The sequence below is a fragment of the Ctenopharyngodon idella genome, chromosome 15 (genome assembly GCF_019924925.1).
Source record: "Ctenopharyngodon idella isolate HZGC_01 chromosome 15, HZGC01, whole genome shotgun sequence".
Taxonomy (NCBI): Eukaryota; Metazoa; Chordata; class Actinopteri; order Cypriniformes; family Xenocyprididae; genus Ctenopharyngodon; species Ctenopharyngodon idella.
Window position 1 is genome coordinate 8,115,834 of NC_067234.1, and position 24,959 is coordinate 8,140,792.

The 24,959-nt window shown below is 41.5% G+C and overlaps 1 protein-coding gene across 7 annotated transcripts in view; it reads left to right on the top strand.

The window, feature by feature from the left end:
• Positions 1–24,959, top strand: part of mre11a (MRE11 homolog A, double strand break repair nuclease) — a 152,219-nt gene that overhangs the window by 81,660 nt on the left and 45,600 nt on the right. For all 7 annotated transcript variants that reach the window (XM_051862123.1, XM_051862116.1, XM_051862122.1 and 4 more), the window contains one exon: positions 2,415–2,556. In XM_051862123.1, the coding sequence (XP_051718083.1) occupies positions 2,415–2,556 (142 nt within the window). The remainder of the gene's footprint in view (positions 1–2,414; positions 2,557–24,959) is intronic.

Sequence of the window (24,959 nt, forward strand, 5' to 3'; positions counted from 1 at the left end):
GCAGATTGCTGAGGTGGATTGGCAGCAACAGCCATTAGTATTGTTTGTGATTTGGTCTTATTGACTTAGGAGTCCTCTTGACTACTCCTAATGTTTCACAGAAGACTTAATGCACTCTTGCCGTTCATATAGACTAAACACGTAAATGAACGGCAAGAACACATTAAAAGTCTTCTGTTTTCAGTTAAAATTGTGTAATTTAAGCGGCCCCTAAGTTAATAATTAAAGATTTTTACAACGGAAGTGATTCAATCAAAAACTTACTTTAGCTCGATAATAACTTTTTCCTAGAGCTGCTGTAAAGCCAAAATAATCTGTCCATTAATTTTCCTATTATCACTGTAAAGCTGCTTTGAAACAATCTGTATTGTAAAAAGCACTATATAAATGAAGATGACTTGACTTGACAGATTTAGGAGCTAGTTTTAGCGCTAAAATGCTTTGTGAAATACTCTTAGAGCAAAAATGTATAAATCAGTGTATAATGGCTTCATGCACATTGAAAAAGCAAATGCATGGCTTACAAGTAATTATGAAAATAATATAAATGTAACTATAACTGTTCTTATAATGCAGTATAGGTCTTAATGAGTCTTTATAAATATATTTATAGAATAGTAACACTTACTTATAAATAAATATAAATGGGGCTGTAATTCATTATAAGCATGGTCTTCATAGAAAGTGTTACCGTGTATTCTATCTTGATGTGTTCAATTGGTCAGTAAGAGATACAATTTAACCCTTGTGCATCAAAAAAAAAAAAAGTTACACATAGGTGCAAAATGGACAAAAATGTCCATGCCCAAAAACTGTCATAAAAATATGATTTATTAATATTTTTTTCCACTTTCACTGATGTCAATTTTTTAACCAGCATCTGTTCTATCCATAGATACCAAACATTCATTAATTTTAAGAACTGTAACCCTTTAAATGCTGGTTTGTTTACATAATGCCATAGGTGTTTTTTTATGAAAAAATTTAAAATAGTAGTTTATTTTCATAAACTAAATGCTAAGCAATTTTTTTTTCTTTGCTTATTAGATTCTTGGGTGTGTCAATGAAGAACAACAACATTAATTTTGAGGCATTTATATTTTTTATGTAGTGTCGGATTTTTTACAAAAAATAACACTTAGGTCCATAATGGACAAAAATGTCCATGCCAAAAAACTGTCATAGAAATATTATATATTAATATTTTTTTCCACTTTCACTGACTGTTTTTTTTTATTTTTTTTTTATCAGCATCTCTTCTATTCATAATTACCAAACATTCATTCATTTTCAGAATTTTAACGCTTTACAAATCGGTTTCTTTACATCCTCAGCTCACTGTCAGTGGGCAACACTAGCTTCAGAGCTTCCTCTGCTGAGTAACGTCTCTTCATCTTGCAAACAATGAAATGATCAACCCCTCAAGCACCACATATTTATAGGTTTGGCTGTGAGGACACCTGTGTGAACTCAAACTTTGTATAAAATCTACCAGACTGAACAATCAGCATTTTCTTGTGGTAAAAACTAAAACAATGTGTTTAGGGGCTTCTGAACTTCTACTTCAAATTCAAGCATACCTTTTACCTCCGTACAAAAACAATAACAAGTGAAAAAGTGCAGTCAAGGGTTAAGATGCGTGTTTGGTCGAAAAATAAAAACCTCAAAGCTCATTAACCTTCTTTGACCTTTTTCATAGTTTTCACATGGCCCTATGACCCTGCCAAGGGTGTGACTCATACATGGAGTGGGATTTTTGATTGCCAGTACAATATAATTTCTTTCAAACTAATTACACACATTACATTTTCAGTAAACGCATGCAAACTACACTCTGACATCCTTACCAACATACCCACACAATTATAGCTGCATTATTTTTCAAATTGACTCTATAATATGCATAAGCAGAAAACACAAATAAAGCGAGTATTTCTTTTATATGCCAAATTTGAAAATATGGCACTATCTAGTAAAAAATGGTAAAAATGTAAAATTTGAAGCCTTGCCGATAGAATGAATGCCTATTTGCAAATATTGTATCATTTTATAGTCAAATGGCCCTGGGTTAAAAAATTGCAGTTTTAATGGGTTTCAATGTGGACATTTTTGTCCTTTTAAGGTCCTGAGTGTGAGTATTTTTTGTACGGAGGGTAAAATTGATTTTTTGAAGGAAATGAGGGTAAAATATTAAAATTCCCAAAAAATTAAACACCTGAGCCAAAATTCATGTAGTTGGCATTAACAAAGGCACACTTATAACAAAAAACAAAACTGAAATGGACAAAAATGTCCATAAGGTTGCACAAGGGTTAAATGTTGATTAGAAAATGTATTAGGCAATTGTGTGTCTTCCTTCCTTCCTACAGTCTTATTTTCTCCATTTTTGTGTTTGGTTTGTATGTGTGTTCCAGGCTGATGGTCTATGTGCTATAGACCTGTTGAGCTGCTCTGGTCTGCTCAATCATTTTGGCCGCAGTCATTCAGTGGAGAAACTTGAGATCAGTCCAGTTCTTCTGCAGAAAGGAAATACCAGGATTGCACTCTATGGCATTGGTGAGTTTATAATATTAACAATGTGGTGTAAGTTACATAAATAATGCAGATGGGGCCATAGAGAATGCACCTCAAAGGGAAAAGGATCCTGTGACTGCATGCAGTACCACACAGGACCACAAGGCATGCCTGGCACAGGAAAGTCGTGATCAGTGGGCGAAGTCATGATTCATTCTTAGTAAAGTCAAGTCACCTTTATTTATATAGCGCTTTTTTACAATGCAGAATGTGTCAAAGCAGATTTACAGTGTTAACAGAAAATTTATTTGGTTGCACAGCAGCTCTAGAAGAAAATGGTGTCATTTTCCAGCTTAAGTAAGTTCAGTGTTGATTCATTCTGCTGTAAAAATCATTAGTTACTATTTTAGTTCATTTATCTACGCAGCAGCTCTGAGAAAACAGTGATGTCATCATCCAGTCCAGTCCAGTTCAGTTCAGTTCAGTTCGCATACAGTCCTGCTCACCGTTATTGGCACCCCTTCATTTTTTGTATAACCTGTACAATGTCTTCAGGAATAAATGAAAATGTATCAAAATTATATCATCAGGATTTTTTAATTGGAGGTCCAAAGTACTTAAACAAAGAACATTTTTTTCAACTTGCATGTAGTAATTTCAAAGAAGAAACAGGGAAAAACAGCATGGGCTGCATAAAGGCACCCTTCCTTAATGTTTGGTTGCACACCCTTTCGCAGCAATGACAGCCTCCAAACATTTCTTGTTGCCATCTATAAGCTTCTTGCATTTCTCTGCTGTTATTTTCTCCCACTCTTCCTTTGCAATATGTTCAAGCTCTTGAACGTTTGCAGGGTTCTTTTCCCCGATGGCAGATTTCAGCTCACCCCAAAGATTTTCAGTGGGATTGAGATCAGGACTCATAGCTGGCCATTTTAAAACAGTCCATTTTTTCTTTTTCAACCATTCCTGCATGCTTTTGGATGTGTGCTTTGGGACTTTTGTCTTGCTGGGGGACCCATGATCTTTGACTCAAACCAAGTTTTCTTACACTAGGTAGGACATTTCACTCTAAAATCTCTTGGTAATTCTCTGATTTCATGATTCCTGTGATATGTCCAAGGCCTCCAGTACCAGACGCAGCAAAGCAGCCCCACAGCATTATTGATCCTCCACCTTGCTTAACTGTTGGTAGGGTGTTCTTTTCCTTATAAGCTTTATTGCGCCATCTGTAAACAAACTGTTGGTGTGCATTGCCAAAAATATCTATTTTTGTTTCATCTGTCCACAGAACATTTTCCAAGAAGGACAGTGATTTGTCCAAGTACTCTTTGGCAAAGATCAGTCATTCCTTCTTTTCTTTAGCAGTGGTGTCTTCCTTGGCCTTCGCCCATGAAGCCCTGCTTAGTTTAGTGTGCAGCCTATAGTATTTATTGAAACCATGACCCCAGACTGTTCCAGGTTGGCCTTCAGGTCTTTGGATGTTAGACGTGGTGTTTTTCCACCATTCACACCAACCTTCAAAGAGTTCTCTCATCAATTTTCCTCTTTCCCCTACGTCCAGGGAGGTTCTTGACAGTTCCATGCTTGGCAAACTTCTTAATAACATTGAGCACTGTTGAAACAGGGATACCAAGGTTTTGGAGATGACCTTATGCCCTTTGAAGGTCTGGTGTTTGCTAATAATAGTACTTCTGATGTTCTCAGACAGCTCCTTTGTCTTCACCATTATGACAAAGGAACAGGGAGTAAAATGTGGCTTTTTAAAAGATTGAAGTCATCATTCAGTGGCTAATTTATGTTACATGGGCACTGACAATTTATCACAGGTAATTCTCATTTGTGATTTACCACAGGTGAATCAAAATGTATTCCCATACTGATTTATAGTAAAGGGTGCCAATACCAGTGTCACAGCAAGCTTTAAGTTTTTCTATTTTTTTTCTCCAATTGTTTTTTTTTTTTTTTTTGGTTTTTAAATTGTTGTTTATCATTTGCTCTTTTGTATCAAACACAAGTTCTCTATAGAAAAAAAAGAACTGTTTCACTTGATTAATTTTTTTCAGGAGATATTCCATATTATGTACTTAAACTTCATGGGTAACAATAGTGGTGAGCAGGACTATACAGTGGTGTCAATGCAGGCAGATCAAAAACTTAGAAGGCTAACTGCAGTAGTTGGTGTTACTGGTGTTACATGGTGTTCAGCCATACACTGATTACATTACTTTCCCACCACTGCACCTCTTCCACTGTCCTTTTTACTTTTTTAGAGAGAAAAAAAGTTAGTTCAGGTGGACAATGGATGCTACAATTATAATCTAAAAGCCTGACCTACAATGTCGCAGCACAATGCAGCAGGAGTCAGATTTCACTTATCATGTGACGAGAGTAAGGAGAGATGATGGCAGAGGATTTGATGGCAAAGCAAAAAGTAAAAGTAAGCACAACAGGTCCTGACATATTGACATATTTTCTTGCAAAATGTGCGGTAGGTACTGCCACTCCCTATACACAGAGTACATGTTATTGCGAATTTGAAAGTGAAAAGTGAGCACGCACTTAAAGGAGATTTCAATACCCTGCATATTGATAGCAGCTCCCTGATATCCGCAAATTATATACAGTAACCTGACCAATATGCTCACAGTGTGGCGAGCACACTGACTGTGGCTGCCGTCACATAATCCAAGTGGATCCTGCACATTGGTAGTTGTTGAGGAGAGACCCCCGATATGATTGTAAATGCTTTGGGTGTACAGTAGTACAGTGGGGAAAATAATTATTTGATCCACTGCTGATTTTGTAAGTTTGCCCACATGCAAAGAAACGAGGAGTCTATCAGTTTTATGGTAGGTTTATTTTAATAGATAGAGACGGAATATCAACCAAAAAAAAAATCCAGAAAAAACACATTATAAAAGACACCTGTCCAAAGAACCTGTATCTTCCATTCAAACATCTCCACCACCATGGGCAAGACCAAAGAGCTGTCAAAGGACGTCAGGGACAAGATTGTAGACCTGCACAAGGCTGGAATGGGCTACAAGACCATCAGCAAGAAGCTTGGTGAGAAGGAGACAACTGTTGGTGTGATTATTGGGAAATGGAAGAAATACAAAATAACCATCAATCGCCCTCGGTCTGGAGCTCCATTCATGATCTCGCCTCATGGGGTAAGGATGATGATGAGAAAAGTAAGGGATCAGCCTAGAACTACACAGGAGGAGCTTGTAAATGATCTCAAGGCAGTTGGGACCACAGGGTCCAAGAAAACCATTGGTAACACACTACGTCGCACTGCAGTGGTCCCCTGCTCAAAAAGGCACATGTACATGCCAAAGAACATCTAAATGATTCAGAGAAGGCTTGGGAGAAAGTTCTGTGGTCAGATGAGACCAAAATTGAGCTGGCATCAACTCAACTCGCCGTGTTTGGACTGACTATGACCCAAAGATCACCATCCCTACAGTCAAGCATGGAGGTGGAAACATTATGCTTTGGGGCTGTTTCTCTGCTAAGGGTACAGGATGACTTCACTGCTTCACTGAGGGGCCGATGGACGGGGCCATGTACCATAAAATCTTGGACGAGAACCTCCTTCCTTCAGCCAGAACACTGAAGATGAGTCGTGGATGGGTCTTCCAGCATGACAATGACCCAAAACAAAAACATTCTGCCAAGGCAACAAAGGAGCGGCTCAAGAAGAAGCACATTAAGGTCATGGAGTTGGCCTAGCCAGTCTCCAGACCTTAATCCTATAGAAAATCTGTGGGGGGAGCTGAAACTTCAAGTTGCCAAGCGACAGCAAAGAAACCTTAAAGATTTAGAGAGGATCTGTAATGCTGTAAGAGATCTGTAAGAGATGTGTGCAAACCTGGTGACCATCTACAAGAAACGTCTTACCTCTGTGCTTGCCAGCAAGGGTTTCTCCACCAAGTACTAAGTCATGTTTTGCTTGGGATTAAATACTTATTTCACTTACTGAAATGCAAATCAATTTATAACCTTTATATAATGTTTTTTTTCTGGATTTTTTGTTTGATATTTTGTCTCTATACATTAAATTAAACCTACCATTAAAAACAATAGACCCCTCATTTCTTTATAAGTGGGCAAACTAACAAAATCAGCAGGGGATCAAATAATTATTTTCCCCACTGTACATAAGAAAGCACTATATAAATCTTTCTTTCTTTCTTTCTACCTTAATTTCGTTTTGGAAAATGAGGGAGATTCCACCCTTAGTTGACTCTTATGGGGGGAATTTATTAAAAAAAAAACTATTAAAAACTGTATACACCTGTTGTTTTCCCGTACAACATGGAATGTAAGCTTATAAAACAATCATAACTTAATATTTTTCAACTAAAACCATGTTGTATCTGATTAGTAAATTCTCACTAATCAGTGAATGCCAACATTTTTAAAGTTTTAGATGTTACCATGGTTTTACCATGCTATAATTTACCCCCTTTTCATTAATTAAAAATGTAAGAAATTTTTGAAATTTAAAAACTTTAGAACTTCAAGAACTACAGCAGAAAACAGTGTAATGTAAGAAAATATATATTTTTTATCAATATTTATTATTAATTTGAATATAGGATTACTTTTCCACATTTGGTCAATTACTTTTTCAAGATTTTTCAAGATTAAATATATTATATAAGAATGATTGGAATGAGTGTCCAAACAAATCTGTTGTGTGTTGAACAAGTCTTATGCAACAGATTTTAGGATTTTAACTAATTAGTGATTTGGAAGTCATGCAATTTAGCTGTTTTTTGAGAAAAACACAAATTTGTGAAAACAGTGACCTCATGTACATGTGTATTACGTGTTTAGTCTATAGGCGTGTAGTGTTTCTTTACAAAGCCACATTGCCAACTACTGGCCTGGCATGCATAATACAGTGTTTTTACAGTGACAAGTCGCAGCAAACAGTATAAGCTGTGCAAATCGATTGCTGTATGATATCAAATTACCACAAGAGAGATTCCAAAGCATGCAGAGCCGTCTGCTCTCTAATTGCTCTTGCAGTACTTTTATGTCATACACCAGGGGTGCCCAATCCTGTTCTTACCTGCATCTACCTACCTGCAGAGTCCAGATCCAACCCTGATCCAACACACCTGTATGTAATTATCAAGTGATAAATGTCATTATGCATCCTCACTGCTATAGCAAATGGTTCTATTGCAAGAATAAATAACAATGGGGATAGAGGACTTCCTTGCGGGCAACTCCTAGAGATGCTAAAAGGTTTAGAGACCACACTATTGGTCAAAACTTCTGCGGTGAGCCCAGTACAAAGCAATCTAACCCATTTACAAAATGTTTCCCCAAAGCCAAAGAGGGTGAGTACCTCAAATAGGTAGTGCCATTCGACACGGTCAAAGGCCTTCTCTGCATCAAGAGAGAGTAAAGCCATGTAGTGATCAGCAGGCAGACATAAGGGAAGACTCCCCTCGTCACCTCATCTGCCATGATGAAAAGCACAGGACTCCAAAACTCACACCTCCAAGAGAAGAAAACAAGGGAATAGATAGACTAGCAGATAAGCCTATCTAGACAATCACCCTGACCATTTGTGCAAAGGAAGAATGATGACATTAGCATGTAATTGAGCAGGCTAATTCTATCACCATTCTCCCCATTATTCACCCCAGTCCCTCAGTCCTAAGACCTGAGGTGTGAACTAACTTCCACTCACCAGACAGGTTTTGCTATGTGACTTGAAGTCACAAAGGGCACAAATGGACACACAGTGGACAAAATGGAGCAAGTCTTCTCCATTTCTTTTAACAGAACTCTATTTACTTAATGAGTGATGTTTGTGTACATGCAAAATATACAAGCTTACCTATTAAGGTATACATTAATGCATAGGTAAAAGTTCAATAAAACTCAATGATGTTTGGTCTTTATGTTTTCAGCACGATGCCTAGGTTAATCTGAAATTGGTTTGGAAAGTGAATTATGCATAGGAAAAACCTTAAGGACATTGTTCTAAACATGAACTTTAAGCTATGCAAATGAACCTCATGCTAGAGGGGGCCATCCAGTGGCCACCTCTGACAGCATCAGCCAATCAAAACACTGGATCTGAAAGGTGCCAATTTGCATTTCCCTCCTTCTCGGGACAGGTTAAAAGACTTGTTTCTGAGACAGAGAATTGTTCCAGTGTGTTGGGTTGCTGCAGTTTCCCGTTCTGGTTCCAAGCTCCATTTCCTGTTCCAGTCCCGGTTCAAGGTTCCGGTCCCAAGATGTGCTAAGCTAAGTCCAGCTCTACAGAGTTGTGAAGTTGCTCTCTCAAGACTCTGAAGCTCTAAAGAGAGAAACAAGGAAGTTCTGCAAGAAGTGAATTTGGGGAGTTTGAAAACTGCAGCCAGAGACAACGACTACAAGCTTAGCCCCCCATCTTCAAAATATCTTCTGCACCAACTTCAAAATCCTCTCATCAGAGATCCTCCAGATCTGCGTGTTCCAGACTGCCCGGATCTGCACTGACTTCAGAATCTAAAGATCCTTCCGTCTGCATGTTCCAGAGAATAAGGATCGTCTGCACAGACATCAGAACCTTCAAGGCTTCTTCTTCTGCGTGTTCCAGGAAAAGGACCTTCTCTGTGCTCCAGGAGTTCAACGTTCACAAGTACTTCGTGTTCAAGGCTGTGAAACAGATTTTCAACTCCTTCCTTCCCACTGCAATGCTGCCCAGCTCAACAAGTGGAAGACCTCACCGCTTGGATTCAGCATGACCAGGCAGACGTAAATATCACTTACCAAACCTCTTTCTAGAGACCTTGGCATTAGTGTATATTGTCAGTATATGATTATCTAATTTGCATTAGATTTTGCATAGCTGATATCAGTTAATAACAAATAATCTCTCGGTTTATTTGTTGAAATCAGAATAAGGTTTACCTTATTTCTTCTAGAGAAACTATATCTTTCCATAAGATCAGCTTGTAACTGCCATAGTAACATCCAACTTATTCACTTGCATTTATCAGTCTTATTGCACTTTATCCATTCAGTAGTAGTTGTTACTCATCTATCCTTTTGTTAATAAAATCCATTTATTACACTTGTGTCTTCCTTGTATTGATAATACAGTAAGAGGCTCTACACGTTAATGATATCTCACAAATCCTTCAGATTGGTCAGATGATATACTTCCTCCAATTTATATAATTGTAATTCAGTCAACAATCTTCCATGATTGTTCTTTATTGTCAAGGTGAGACTTGGCTGATGCCCCGAAAATATTGGAAGGAATCATCTGACTCAATATTAATATTAATATTTAAGACCATAAACACTAAATTTGTGGTACCCTCGAGTGAGGCTAGTCCAAAATCACTACATTTGTGGTGCCCCGTGTGAGGTTAATGTAGATTGAAATGAGCCTTCTGTTTCATCAACACAAGTCAGTGCACTGAAAGGTAAACAATAGAAATAACTTTAGCAGGAAACTGAGTCTTTCACTAAGTCAGTGACCAATTGCTTAGCAAGAGTGGTTCCCTCTAGGCCGGATTGATAGTTTCCCTGCTCAACTTCATGGTACTATTTGTGAATAGGATTTGCTTGTGAAGTGATTAGAGTAGTGATCCTGAACCAAAATTTACTATGGCAAAGACCTTATGATTTCCGTATCAGAGAAGTTATTTTAGCATGTGTTGTAATTATCAATTATAACCTTTTGCCCCCAAAATTATAGCAAAGGATTGGTTCACCTTGTAAGTCTATAGCAACATTTTAGAGTTTCTGTGTGAAACCAGTCAGGTAAGGTTAGTGCCCCTGCTTACACTTGTAAACTTTCAGAGTTTACCTAGTTTGGGTGGTGTATTTGTTTATTTATTATATATACACACAAGTGTATATATATTAAATAAAGATGGCTGATGTGACAGTTGAAGCAGTGAGCCAGGCCTTAAAAGGTGCTCCACTTATCAAGCTTCTTTCCAGCCTAGCACTGCCGGTCCAACCAAATCAGGACATCAAAATTTCCCAACCCCAAGATCAGAGTAAAGTTTTGGATTTACGGTTTCAGGAACTCAAAAATGACTTTGCTGACTTGTGTAGGGATAATTTGAAGCTAAGATCTGAAATATGTAGATTGTCTTCAGAGACAAAAAGCTTGCAGTCAGAGCAGAGCTTAGAGGTGTGAAAACTGACATGGCCAATCTGCAAGCAGAGCTGCTGGCCCATACCCAAAGTGAATTGTCAGTACAGACAGAGAAGTTAAATTCTCTGTGTTCTAGTGAAGCTAGGACTAAAGCTGAGCTAAGGTCAGCTTTGCTCAAAATTTCTGAGCTGCAAAAGCAAAATGAAATTGAGCGTAAAGACAGAATGAGTGAATCAGATAAAACCAGGCAGCCCCCTCACAGTCAACCTGAACCACAAATTGTGCACCCCCACTCATTTGGTTCAGCAGTAAGGGACCCCCTGTTGTCTAGCTTTGAACAGAGAAAGTGTTATCAGTTCAGCAGTGATGTCACAGCCTCTAGCGGCCTAACCGTGAGTGCTGACCCTAGTTATCACCAAGGAGTAGTACTTGATTCTCCTAAAACGTATCGCTCCTATCCCAAGCTTCGTAGCATGCCTCCATCTAGCAATAGACTATCTGTGCTTAGGGATCCTGTTGGTTCAGCAGATCGCTTTGAACAGAGAAAGCGTTATCAGGACAGTGATGTCACAGCCTCTAGCGGCCTAACCGTGAGCGCTGACCCTAGTCATCACCAAGGAGAAAAACCTGACTCTCCTAAAACTATTCGGTCCCTTCCCAAGCTTCCTAGCATGCAACCTTCTAGCAACAGACTATCTGTGCTTAGAGAACTAGCACAGGACATTGAGGTTTTTAATCCCGAGACACCAGGAAACAACATTGAGATTTATCTCAAAGATGTCGATTTTGCCTTTTCATACCTCCCCAAGGCCACTATGGTAGATAAACTCCTCCTTCTGAGGAAGATAACAGCACGAGCTGTCCATAGTTTTATAGAGAGGCAGAGCCCTGCCATCTCTACCAATTACAATGAATTGTGTAAAGCCCTTTTATCAGAGTACACTCTGTATGAAAACCCATCAGCCTCTCGTCTTTCAGCTTTTGAAATTAAGCAAGGCCGCCATGAATCTCCTAGAGAGTATTATGAGCGTTTAAGGAAGATGTATTTTGCTGGTAGGGATGACCCTAGGGCAGAGGAGGATGTCATGTTTAAGAGTTTGTTTGTGAATAATCTTTATCCCACAGTGAGGAAACCGCTCACATTCCTTGTAGACACCGACCGCATGTCTGCAAGTGAATTGAGGCGGCTCGCTATGCGAGCTTGGTACAGTGGGAATGTAGGTACAGACAGGAAAGGCAGACAGCCATGTGCTTCTGTTCTTAAACCGAGCCATGACAGTAAGACTCCCTTTCAGTTGGAAGAAGTGTCAGAACTTCACCAGAACAGGTTTTCTCATACCAGAAATTACAGGTTTGCCTCCCAATCAAGATCCTTTGATCTCCAGCAGAGCACCCAAGACCCTACATCCTCAGGTGCTAAGAGACACAAGAATGGCCGAAATGTCCCTGCTAAGGAGAGTAGGCAGTGTAAGGACAGAAGGGAGAAACAAAGGAAAGGCAGAAATCACCCTGAGAACAACCAGGAACAGGGTAAGAAAAATAGAACTAGAGCATCTAGAGGGACAAAAAGAAATGATGATGAGGATTTAGCAGAAATCTGAGACATCCTCCTTGATGCCCTCAAAGATCGCAAGTCAGAGGAGCACATCTCAGCTGATACAGACCTGGTCTCCTTAACATAACCAGGTCGGGCCCCTCCTTACATCTTAGTGGAGAACAACCAGGGAAAGGGGGGTAGCCCATAACTGAACAGGGCCATCAGAGTTAGCAGACACTTTGTCAGGCTTCTCCCTCAGCCGAAGAAGGATTCATCAGTTATCAAACTCCCGTTTTTTATTAACCATTTTATTAACCAGTCTCAATTTTCCAGAAAAATGTTTCATTTTGCATGCCCATGACGATCCCTGTGGAGGTCAAAGCCCCATGCAAGACCCCAGTTAGCTTATTTACTTGCCACCTAAAGTAAAACATTGCACATCACAGTCAGCATTGTCAAATTTGTTGTCAGCCTTTCAATCTTCCTTTAGGACACCCTTCTATAGAGACAGATTGTATGATTGGACCTGCGGTACAGTTCTCTACAGCTAGCTGCAAATGGACTCCAAAACTCACACCTCCAAGAAAAGCAAACAAGGGAATAGATAGACTAGCAGATAAGCCTATCAAGGCAATCACCCTGACCATTTGTGCAAAGGAAGAATGATGACATTAGCATGTCATTGAGCAGGCTAATTCTATCACCATTCTCCCTATTGTTCACCCCAGTCCCTCAGTTCTAAGACTTGAGGTGTGAACTAACTTCCATTCACCAGACATTTTTTGCTATGTGACTTGAAGTCACAAAGGACACACAGTGGACAAAATGGAGCAAGTCTTCTCCATTTCTTTTAACAGAACTATATTTACTTAATGAGTGATGTTTGTGTACATGCAAAATATACAAGCTTACCTATTAAGGTATACATTAATGCATAGGTAAAAGTTCAATATAACTCAATGATGTTTGGTCTTTGTTTTCAGCACGGTGCCTAGGTTAATCTGAGATTGGTTTGGAAAGTAAATTATGCATAGGAAAAACCTTAAGGACATTGTTCTAAACTTGAACTTTAAGCTATGCAAATGAACCTCATGCTAGAGGGGGGCCATCCAGTGGCCACCTCTGACAGCATCAGCCAATCAAAACACTGGATCTGAAAGGTGCCAATTTGCATTTCCCTCCTTAAATTAAACAAGTTAAAAGACAGAGAATTGTTCCAGTTTGTTGGGTTGCTGCAGTTTCCCGTTCTGGTTCCAGGCTCCAGTTCCTGTTCCAGTCCCGGTTCAAGGTTCTGGTCCCAAGATGTGCTAAGCTAAGTCCAACTCTACAGAGTTGTGAAGTTGCTCTCTCAAGACTCTGAAGCTCTAAAGAGAGAAACAAGGAAGTTCTGCAAGAAGTGAATTTGGGGAGTTTGAAAACTGCACCAGAGACAACGACTACAAGCTTAGCCCCCCACCTTCAAGGCTTCTTCAAGGCTTCTTCTTCTGTGTGTTCCAGGGAAAGGACCTTCTCTGTGCTCCAGGAGTTCAACGTTCACAAGTACTTCGTGTTCAAGGCTGTGATTTTCAACTCCTTTCTTCCCACTGCAATGCTACCCAGCTCAACAAGTGGAAGACGTCACCGATCGGATTCAGCACGACCAGGCAGACGTAAATATCACTTACCAAACCTCATTCTAGAGACCTTGGCATTAGTGTATATTGTCAGTATATGATTATCTAATTTGCATTAGATTTTGCATAGCTGATATTGTCACAGACACGCCAGGCTCCACCATTCACCAATCACAGCGCACCACTTCCCCTGAGTACTGATCACCGGCACCTGCACCTCATCACAGCCTCATCAACACCAGTATATAGAGCACTCACACACACAGCCACATTGTCCGGTCTCGTTTGCATCTAAACTTACCTGTATGCTTACCTCAAGGACTCCTACCGAACTACCTACCTGTCTCCAGCGTCTCCAGTTCTCCTCGTGTGATTCCCAGTCCGTGTGTGAGTGTTCTCCTTGTTCTACGTTCATCCATTCCAACGCCATTCAAGATCACCACGTCTGCAACCACAAAGGACAGTATAACTCATCTGCACTTCAGTATTTCATCCTCACGTTGTCATATACTCACCTGCACTGCTGTTTCACTCTGCTGGTATCAATAAACATCCTTGTCTGTGATCTCCTGTCTCCGACCCTTCTGTACTGTAACAGAAGACCGGACCGTAACAGCTAGATACCAGCATGAGTCACCCGGATCCCTTCCAAGAGCTCGTGGACGCCCTGCGCCAAGCACTCACCTCCAGTTCACCGTCACCCGCTCCAGCGATCACTTCCGCAAACACTGTCTCCACTCCTTCACCGCCTGTTCACGCCAGTCCCATGGCCAAACCAGCGCCCTACTCTGGCTCAGCGGAGGACTGCAGCGGATTCCTCCTGCAGTGTGCACTGGTCCTGGAGATGCAACCGCACCTCTACCCCACCGAAACCACAAAGGTAGCGTTTATTATTTCTCACCTGCAAGGCAAAGCGCTTCAGTGGGCGGACTCCATCTGGTCCCAGAACAGTCCAGTCACGCAATCCTATTCCAGCTTCGTTGCCCACTTCCGGGAAGTCTTCGGCAGACCGGCCTCAGATTCATCAATCGGTGAGAAATTATACAACCTTAAACAAGGTGCTATGTCCGTCAATGAATATGCTTTGCAATTTAGAACGCTAGCTGCCTCCAGTGGTTGGAATGAGCAAGCGCTTATTACCACCTACCGGCAAGGTTTGGATCCTCGGGTGCGGTTGCATCTCGCTGCATACGAGGATTCCATCGGCCTCGAGCGCTTCATCCAGCTTTCCATCCGCTTTGCCTCCCGTATGCAGTCGTGTATCGAAGAACACCAGGGCCAGTCACTGTTTAACACCTTCCTCCGTCGGCCAGAATCCGTCAGCCCTCCAGAACCAGCCAACGAGCCCATGCAAGTGGAAAACTCACGCCTTCTGCTGAGCGACAACGGCGGCTGACCCCGAATTTGTGCCTATACTGTGGTTCCCCTGGGCATGTACTCTCCACATGCCCAACCCGTCCTCCGCGTCCTATGGTGAGTGCTATCCTTCCCTCCAGCTCAAGACCATGCCTTCTCCGACCGTCTACCAGTTCCACTCTGTAACGGGCAGACTCCTCAGTAGAAGACACGTGAGTCGCTGTGCTGGCCCTATCCAACTGCAGATCGGCGTGCTGCACCAAGAAGATATCCATCTGCTGGTTCTGGAGGAATCCACCTCTGACGTGATTCTAGGGCGTCCCTAGTTGGAGCAGCATAATCCGGTCATCTCCTGGAGCAACGGCGAGATCCTGAAGTGGGGCGAAACCTGTTTCTCCAAATGCATCTCCAAGATTCCTGTTCCTTCGTCTCGTCATTCTGAAGAAATCTCCCTCTGTGCCACGTCCATCGAGAGTCCTGTGGAGAAACGTTCTGTCGACATTCCATCCTGTTACGCCCCCTTCAGTGACGTCTTCTGCCCGCAAAGAGCCTCCAAGCTGCCTCCACACCGGCCATGGGACTGCACCATCTATCTGCTTCCGGGTGAGTCAGTGCCGAGGGGAAGAATCTACCCCCTGTCCATCCCTGAGGAGAAGGCCATGGAAGAATACATCAAAGAGGCACTAGCTCAAGGTTACATCCGCCAGTCTACTTCCCCTGCTGCTTCGAGTTTCTTCTTTGTGGCAAAAAAGGACGGAGGCTTGCGGCCCTGTATTGACTACCGTGCACTTAACAAGATTACAGTCAAGTTCCGATACCCCCTTCCTCTTGTCCCAGCGGCCCTGGAACATCTCCGTGGTGCCACTGTGTTCACCAAGCTGGACCTCCGCAGCGCGTATAACCTCATCCGGATACGTGAGGGGGACGAGTGGAAGACCGGCTTCGTGACACCTACCGGCCACTATGAATACCTCGTTATGCAGTATGGCCTGGTCAACGCCCCCTCCGTATTCCAGGATTTCATCCACGAGGTGCTCCGGGAGTTCCTCCATAAGTTTGTTCTAGTCTACATCGATGACATCTTAATCTACTCCCGGAGCATGGCCGAACATCGCCACCACGTTGCGGAGGTCCTCCAACGCCTGAGGAAATTCCATCTCTTCCTGAAAGCTGAGAAGTGCTCCTTTCACCAGCCCTCAGTGCACTTTCTCGGTTACATCATCGACCACAGTGGCATCCGGATGGACGAGGGGAAGGTGGAAGCCATCAAGACCTGGCCCACTCCATCCACTCTCAAAGAACTCCAGCGCTTCCTTGGATTTGCAAACTTCTATCGCCGTTTCATCAAAGACTACAGCTCCATCGCCCATCCACTCACAAATCTACTCCGTAATAAGTCCAAGTCTCTGTCCTGGACATCGGCTGCCACCAACGCCTTTGAAGCTCTCAAGGAAGCCTTCACCACCGCTCCCCTCCTCGTCCACCCCAATCCAGACCTGCCCTTTGTAGTAGAGGTGGACGCCTCCACCACAGGAGTGGGAGCGTGCTTTCTCAGCAGCAGGGGACCCCAAGTAGACTTCACCCATGCGCCGCCTTCTCCCGCAAGCTCAACCCGGCGGAGACCAACTATGATATCGGGAACCGCGAGCTTCTGGCTGAAGTTGGCTCTTGAGGAGTGGAGGCATTGGTTGGAGGGAGCTAAACATCCTTTTGTAGTTCTCACAGACCACAAGAACTTGGAGTACCTAAAAGCTGCAAAAAAACTGAACCCGCGACAAGCACGCTGGGCATTATTCTTCACCCGTTTTGACTTCTCCATCTCCTATCGACCCGGCTCCAAAAATGTCAAGGCGGATGCCCTCTCTCGTCTCCATGCTCCAGAAGAACGACCAGAAGAACCAGAAACCATCCTCCCTAAATCCATCCTCGTAAGTCCCATTACTTGGTCAGAGGAGACATTGCCCTCCTCCAATGCCTCCACCAACACTCCGTCGGGTTGTCCACCAGGCTTGCGCTACACCACCAGGGCACAACGCACCCCACTGATTCACTCTGCCCACACGTCACTTGGCACTGGCCACCCAGGGGCCAATGAAACCCTCTCGCTGCTAAAGGAGCGCTTCTGGTGGCCTAACATGGCAGCTGACGTCAGAAGGTACGTGCAGGGTTGTAGGGAGTGTGCCATCTCCAAGAGCCCTCGCCATCTTCCATCCGGCAAGCTCCATCCTCTGCCCGTTCCCAATCGACCCTGGTCACACCTAGGAGTAGATTTTATCACCGACCTGCCAGCATCCGATGGATACACCTGCATTCTCGTCATCGTAGATCGATTTTCCAAGTCATGTCGTCTGATTCCCCTGAGGGGCTTACCCACTGCCATGGAGACCGCTGAACTTATGTTCAATCACGTGTTCCGATACTTCGGAGTCCCCGAGGACATCGTCTCAGACAGAGGACCCCAATTCATTTCACGGGTATGGAAGGCCTTCTTCTCGCTCCTAGGTGTGACCGTCAGTCTCTCATCCGGCTACCATCCTCAGTCGAACGGGCAGACGGAGAGGAAGATCCAGGAGATCGGCCGCTTCCTCCGTACCTTCTGTCATGGCCACCAGAACTCTTGGAACCAGTATCCGGGTTGGGCCGAGTACGCACAGAACTCCCTGCATCAGGCATCTACTGGATTCACCCCATTCCAGTGCGTACTCGGCTACCAACCCCCACTGTTCCCCTGGAACCATCGGACGTTCCAGCAGTCGACTACTGGTTCTGAGAGAGCGAGAGGGTCTGGGACTCTGCACACAACCAACTACAGCGGGCCCTGCGCAGGCGCAGGATGACGGCCGACCTTCACCGTTCCAATGCTCCCTCCTACCAACTGGGACAGAAGGTCTGGCTGTCGACACGGGACATCAGACTGCGTCTGCCCTGCAAGAAACTGAGTCCCAGATTCATTGGCCCGTTAACCATCATCAAGCAGATCAACCCCGTCACATATCAACTCCAATTACCTCCACAATACCGGATTCATCCCACATTCCATGTTTCCCTCCTTAAACCTCACCACCCTTCTGTTCCTCTCTCCACAGGGCCTGGCATAGCAGCTGCCGAATCCCCCCTTCCACTCATCCTGGACGACGGAGCTGCATACAAGGTTCACGAGATCCTGGACTCCCGACGCCGTGGTGGTCTTCTGGAGTATCTTGTGGACTGGGAAGGCTACGGCCCCGAGGAACGCTCTTGGGTCCCCAGAAACGACATACTCGATCCCAACCTGCTTCACACCTTCCACTCTAACCATCCTGACAGACCTGCCCCATGTGGAAGAGGACGGCCACCACAACGTCGGGGTCCTCGGCCCTCAGGAGTGGGCCGTGGAGGGGGGGGTACTGTCACAGACACGCCAGGCTCCACCATTCACCAATCACAGCGCACCACTTCCCCTGAGTACTGATCACCGGCACCTGCACCTCATCACAGCCTCATCAACACCAGTATATAGAGCACTCACACACACAGCCACATTGTCCGGTCTCGTTTGCATCTAAACTTACCTGTATGCTTACCTCAAGGACTCCTACCGAACTACCTACCTGTCTCCAGCGTCTCCAGTTCTCCTCGTGTGATTCCCAGTCCGTGTGTGAGTGTTCTCCTTGTTCTACGTTCATCCATTCCAACGCCATTCAAGATCACCACATCTGCAACCACAAAGGACAGTATAACTCATCTGCACTTCAGTATTTCATCCTCACGTTGTCATATACTCACCTGCACTGCTGTTTCACTCTGCTGGTATCAATAAACATCCTTGTCTGTGATCTCCTGTCTCCGACCCTTCTGTACTGTAACAGATATCAATTAATAACAAATAATCTCTCGGTTTATTTGTTGAAATCAGAATAAGGTTTACCTTATTTCTTCTAGAGAAACTATATCTTTCAATAAGATTAACTTGTAACTGCCATAGTAACATCCAACTCATTTACTTGCATTTATCAGTCTTTTTGCACTTTATCCATTCAGTAGTAGTTGTTACTCTTGTCTATGATTTTGTTAATAAAATCCATTTATTACACTTGTGTCTTTCTTGTGTTGATAATACAGTAAGAGGCTCTACAAGTTAACTATATCTCACAAGTTCTTCAGATTGGTCAAATGATATACTTCCTCCAATTTATATAATTGTAATTCAGTCAACAATCTTCCATGTTTGTTCTTTATTGTCAAGGTGAGACTTGGCTGGTGCCCCGAAAATATTGGAAGGAATCATCTGACTCAATATTTATACAAAATATTAATGTTAATATTTATGACCATGAACACTAAATTTGTGATACCCTCGAGTGAGGCTAGTCCAAAATCACTACAGCCGTGTCTTTCTCCCCTCTCTGGCTATGTAAAATATTAAGTACTCGTCTGAAATTATGAAAGCCCTGTCTACCTTGAATAAATCCATTTTGGTCCTCTCCCACCACCCGGGGGAGCAAGCCCTCCAATCTTCTTGCAAGAACGTTGCTAAGTATTTTTGTATCTGAATTTAAAAGACTGACTGGCCGCATGTTTTCACATTTTGTATTTGGTTTTCCTGGTTTTGGAAGTAAAGTTATTAGGGCATACCTCATGGATGTGGGGAGAAGACCATTCCTGAAAGATTCCTTGAACATCTCCAAAAGGGGTGAAATTAATTTGGACTGAAATTTTTTATAAACATCAATAGGTATACCATCTGGGCCTGCCACTTTCCCAGCCTGCATATAGCGGATTGCTTCTGCAATTTCTATTTTTGTTAACTCTCCATCTAATGCTCTACTTTCGTTTTCTGAAATTCTGGGAATATTAAGGCCATTTAGGAATTGTGTCTGCTTATCAAAACTGGGAGTACCCTCAGAGCTATAGTTTCTCATAAAATACCTTGAAGGCCTCATTGATTTCTGTAGGGTCTACTATAGTTCTACCATTTGGATCTTCAATGCAGTTAATAGACCTTTCTGTCTGTTGTTGTTTAATGCACCATGTTAAAAGTTTCCCAGGTTCTCCCCCTGGTCATAGTAGGATTGTTTAAGTCTCATTAAGTTAATTGCTGCTTTGTTAGCTGACAATTCATTGTACTGTGATCTAAGTTGGAGTAATTGTGCATGTGCATCTATAGAGTTAGGTTTGTTATTGTAGAGATCTGTTTCAAGTTTTTTTTTTTTTTTTTCTCTCATCTAATGTCTTCATTTCCAGTTGTGTACAGTTTTTTTTTTTTTTTTTTTTTTTTTTTTTGAGCTGGTAAAGCTAATTATTTGACCCCTAATATAGGCCTTAAATGCCTCCCATCTTATGCTAGCAGATGTTTGAGAAGTGTCATATACAAAGTACATATCAATTTGTTTATCTAAAAAATCTGTAAATGTGACCGTAAGCCATCCTGGTTGAAATTGCCATTTCGGGGAACCCCTCACAAGCTTAGTATCTGTATAAATGAATGATATAGCTGCATGGTCAGATATTACTATACTACTATACTGACAATCATCAATTTTTGAAACAAGTTGTGCTGAAACCAAAAAATAGTCTATACGCAAATACGTTTTATAAGTGCTAGAATAACAGGAGTATTCTACTGCATTAGGATTACCATGTCTCCATACTGTATATTCATCAAATTTAATTCTTTAATAAAACTGTTTATTGTCTTCCTCGATCTGGTGTGAGTATTATCTAAACCTGATGATCTATCTCTTACTGGATCTAATGTACAGTTAAAGTCGCCAGCTATTACGCATTGCCCAGGGAGATTTGAGACATTCAGAAACAAATTATTATAGAATTTAGGGTCATCCTGATTTGGGCCATACACATTTATCAGATTTATATTTTCAAATAATAGCATACCCTAAACTATGATATATCTACCAGCAGGGTCCTTGATTATATTTTTGATTTGTAGTGGGACAGATTTATGAATTAATGTCATAACCCCTCTAGCATGGGTAGTATAGGGAGCAGACAACACCTGACCCATCTTCTTCTTATTTTAGAGATATCCCCACTCAGTAGATGGGTTTCTTGCAAAAAAAAATTATTTTTGATTGCAAGAATTTTATTCTGTTCATCACTTGTTTGACCTTTGTAATTTTGTTTTAACCTCTACAGTTCCATGAGGTAACTTTCACCTTTAAACTACAAGACATTAGTTATATATAACATATAACCTTAAGACTTGTTTTAGTAAAATAAAATACATTGATGGAAACACCCATATACAACAAGGAATAGAAAGAAAAGAAACAAAAGGGAAAAAAAAAAAAAAAAAAAACAACACACACCTTATACCAACCGCTTATGACCAAGACGGGTCCACACATTACGGAGAGCCATCTGTCTTTCCTTCCCTTTATCATTCTCTGCTATTATCAAATACTAACCAACCATTAAACTTTAATTTGTTGTAATGAACTATGGAACATTTTTAAATATAACCATTAAAGGGTTATTTGTGTTGCAACGTTCAGGCACATAACAAATAATGACATACCTGGGGCCTGTTCTGAAGGGTGGATAAAAATATCAAATAAACCAAATAATACAACTATTGGCCATGTAAAGTGCGTGATGGGTTGAACGTCCCATATGTCCTTCAAACTGTGAGTCAGCTGTTTTCTCTCCTTTCTTTCACCCTTCGTCCGTTTTATCCATGAAAATAAACACTTATTTGACCGTGTAAAAGAAAACAATTCATATTTAACGGAAAATGGTAAGCAAAAATAGTTGTCACGTTCTCGTGTGAAGATTATAAATTAGATTAACCAGTTTTGCCGTTATATTTTCCGAATGGAATAGCCTCTTCCATCTGTAAGTTCGCCTTGATCCTTTAAAGAGACTGGACAAATTTGTCTACTTCAGCTGGAGTTTGGAAAGTGTAGGATCTCTCCCCATGTGTCAACAAGAGACGTGCTGGAAAGATGATTCTGTGCTTATGAATCCCCTTGTCTCGCAGCTTCTTTCGCTCATCATCATAGTCGCGCTGCATCTTGTGTACACCAACGGAGAGGTCTGGATGAAAACGGACTTGTTCGTTGTTGTAAAGAACATTCCCTTTCATTCTGGCTGCCTTTAATACTCACTCCTTGTCTTTGAAATTCAAAAACTTCATAATCAGTGTTCTTGGTCGTGTCCTGTGTGAGTCGTTATTTGTCAGAGTGCCGATTCTGTGTGCCCGCTCAATTACCAAGGTCTCCCGCGATTCCATTCCTAGAGCCTCTGGTATCCAATTCTCCAGAAATGTAACAGTGTCCTGGCCCTCTACTTTCTCCGGTAGTCCCACCAGTCTCACATTGTTCCTTCGGCTTCTACATTCCAAATCTCCCACTTTGTTTGAAAGAGTTTTAACGGTACTTTCCAACATGCTCACTTCGGATATTAGTCCATTAACGTTGTCTTCAGCATCAGAAATATGTTGTTCCGCATGTGCTATCCGTCCTGTGCATTCTTGTATCTCCTTTCTTACCTTCGTAATTGTTTTTTGCACGCCATCAATTTTCATATAAAGTCCACTTTTTAGGGACATTATAGCTTTCATGATGTCCTGGTTGTTACTTTCGCCCGAAGTTACTACTTCACCGTCTCCTTCGTCAGGGCCGTCTTCCACAGTTGCCATGGCGTCGCTGATTTCTTCACCCTCGGAGTATTCGTCTTCGTTTCATACTTTTTTCTTTTCTTTTTTGCCCCCTTTACGTGACAATTTGATTCCCTGTACTCTTATATTCGTGTTGCTTGGCTTTAAATACAATTCTGGTTGGTATTGTAGGATTTAATTAAATACTAGCCGCAGGGCAAAAAGATTGTGACCTCTTATCACCTCGCCATAACCGCAAGTCACTACATGTATCCTTTTAACAGAAAAGCTCTGATTGGGGGATTTAAACTCTTGACATCTGGCAACTGCAAACATGAAAGTTCATAGTAGAGGCATGTACAGCAATCTGTAATATTATGTCTCTTCTCTTTATGACAAAAATAAAGAGATTTTGGTCAAGTTTTTATTTTTAAACTACATTTTACGATATTGCATGTTGATATAGTCACAGTTAATGTTTAATGACCTTATTGTGGATTGAATTTAGGCTTTTACTCACATATAAACATTGATCAGTGAACATAAACAGAAGCTCATAGCAGCAATACACCTCTTGTGGAAGCTCAAACGTGCTGCCTAACACACGAGAATGAATCTCATTGGTTCTCGCACGTGTCAAGCAAACATGCTTGAGCTTCCAATTACCACAACTGATATGTGAGTTGATGAATGTTTTCATTTGAATATAAGCCTAAATTCAAACTGCTCATCATATAAAGCAATCGTGTCTCTTCAGAAAATTTGGGCTAAACCACTCAATACATATGGATGAGTTTTACGATCTCTTTATGAATTTTTTTGAAGCGTCAAAGTTTCAATTGCATAGGCTGTCAGTGGAGGAACAAAAAATCTCTCAGATTTCTTCAAAAAGATTTTCATTTGCATTCTGAAGATGAACAAATGTCTTACGGGTTTGGTACGACATGAGGTTGAGTAATTAATGACAGAATTTTCATTTTCGGGTGAAATAACACTTTAACGCTAGTCTAAAGATGTAAGTCTTAGAATTTAAACATTTTTTTTCTTGATTAAACATCTTTTATTGATGTTTCTTTTATATTATTTTGTAAGATAACATTGCAATGTTTTTAGACTATTCATTTTGTTCTGAAAAGCAGTATTATCAAGTATTTTTTATTTAATAAAAATAAATAAATCTAATAAAAGTTAAACAGAAAAAATTAAACAGTAGCTTATGTACAGTATATATCTGCACTTTTTTTTTATTATGAGAAGTACATTGTCAGTTTCTTCGAATTATAAACCGGACTTTTACTTTGACTGGTTGTAATGAAGAGCTTTAAGTTTCAGACATTTTGACAATGGTTTTTCTCAAATAAAATAATGAAATGCTCATTAAGCTTTCTCTCAGCGAAGCCTTGGATATGTTTGTGTTCATATCCTCATATCACTCAGATAGTGAGATGGCAAACACTGAAAACAATATGAGCGTCTTGCTTACTTGTGTATGTAGTACGTGAAACTGCTTTGCTCATTCACACAGAGACACACAAAACAAACATATTTATACAGCAGTCTTTTTGCGCTTTAAAATTCACAGACCCTAGACCATGTCGCAATTTGATCTATTGTACAGCTCTGCTTTCATTTTATTCATTAATCCATGAAATCACGTTTTACGTGACATCTGCGTTATACTGTAAATTCCATTTTCATGACTGGATTCCAGGATTCCCACTGCATCACATAAATCATACGCCTTAAGTTATAATCGGAACATACCTGCATCTGCATGGATGGTGTTTCTTGAATATAGGCGAATGTGTTCGATGTGTTTCCTCCTTTTGCAGCTACTGTGCCTCCACATTTTTTGTAAACTGGATATCTACCCTTGAGGACAACCCCGCGTTTGTTTTTTTTTCTATATCCAAAGTATTCTCATACTGCAAATTTTAACTTATTTTTCGACGTGGGATAGCAGCCCCTGTCTCTGATATTGTCTCCGCTGTACGTGTGTGAGTGGAGCAAGTTTAGAGTCTAGTCAAGTGGAAAGTTGTTGCGTATGCACAGGTGAGATTCTGCATCTGATTTATTTTCAATACCGTAGCAAATGGACATGATATGATAATCGTACGTGTGCATACCATGATATACCGCCATACAGGTATATTGTTACAACCCTAGTGCCTTGCATAGCTCTTCTGTCAACTGAAGGCACGTGCATATTGGGAG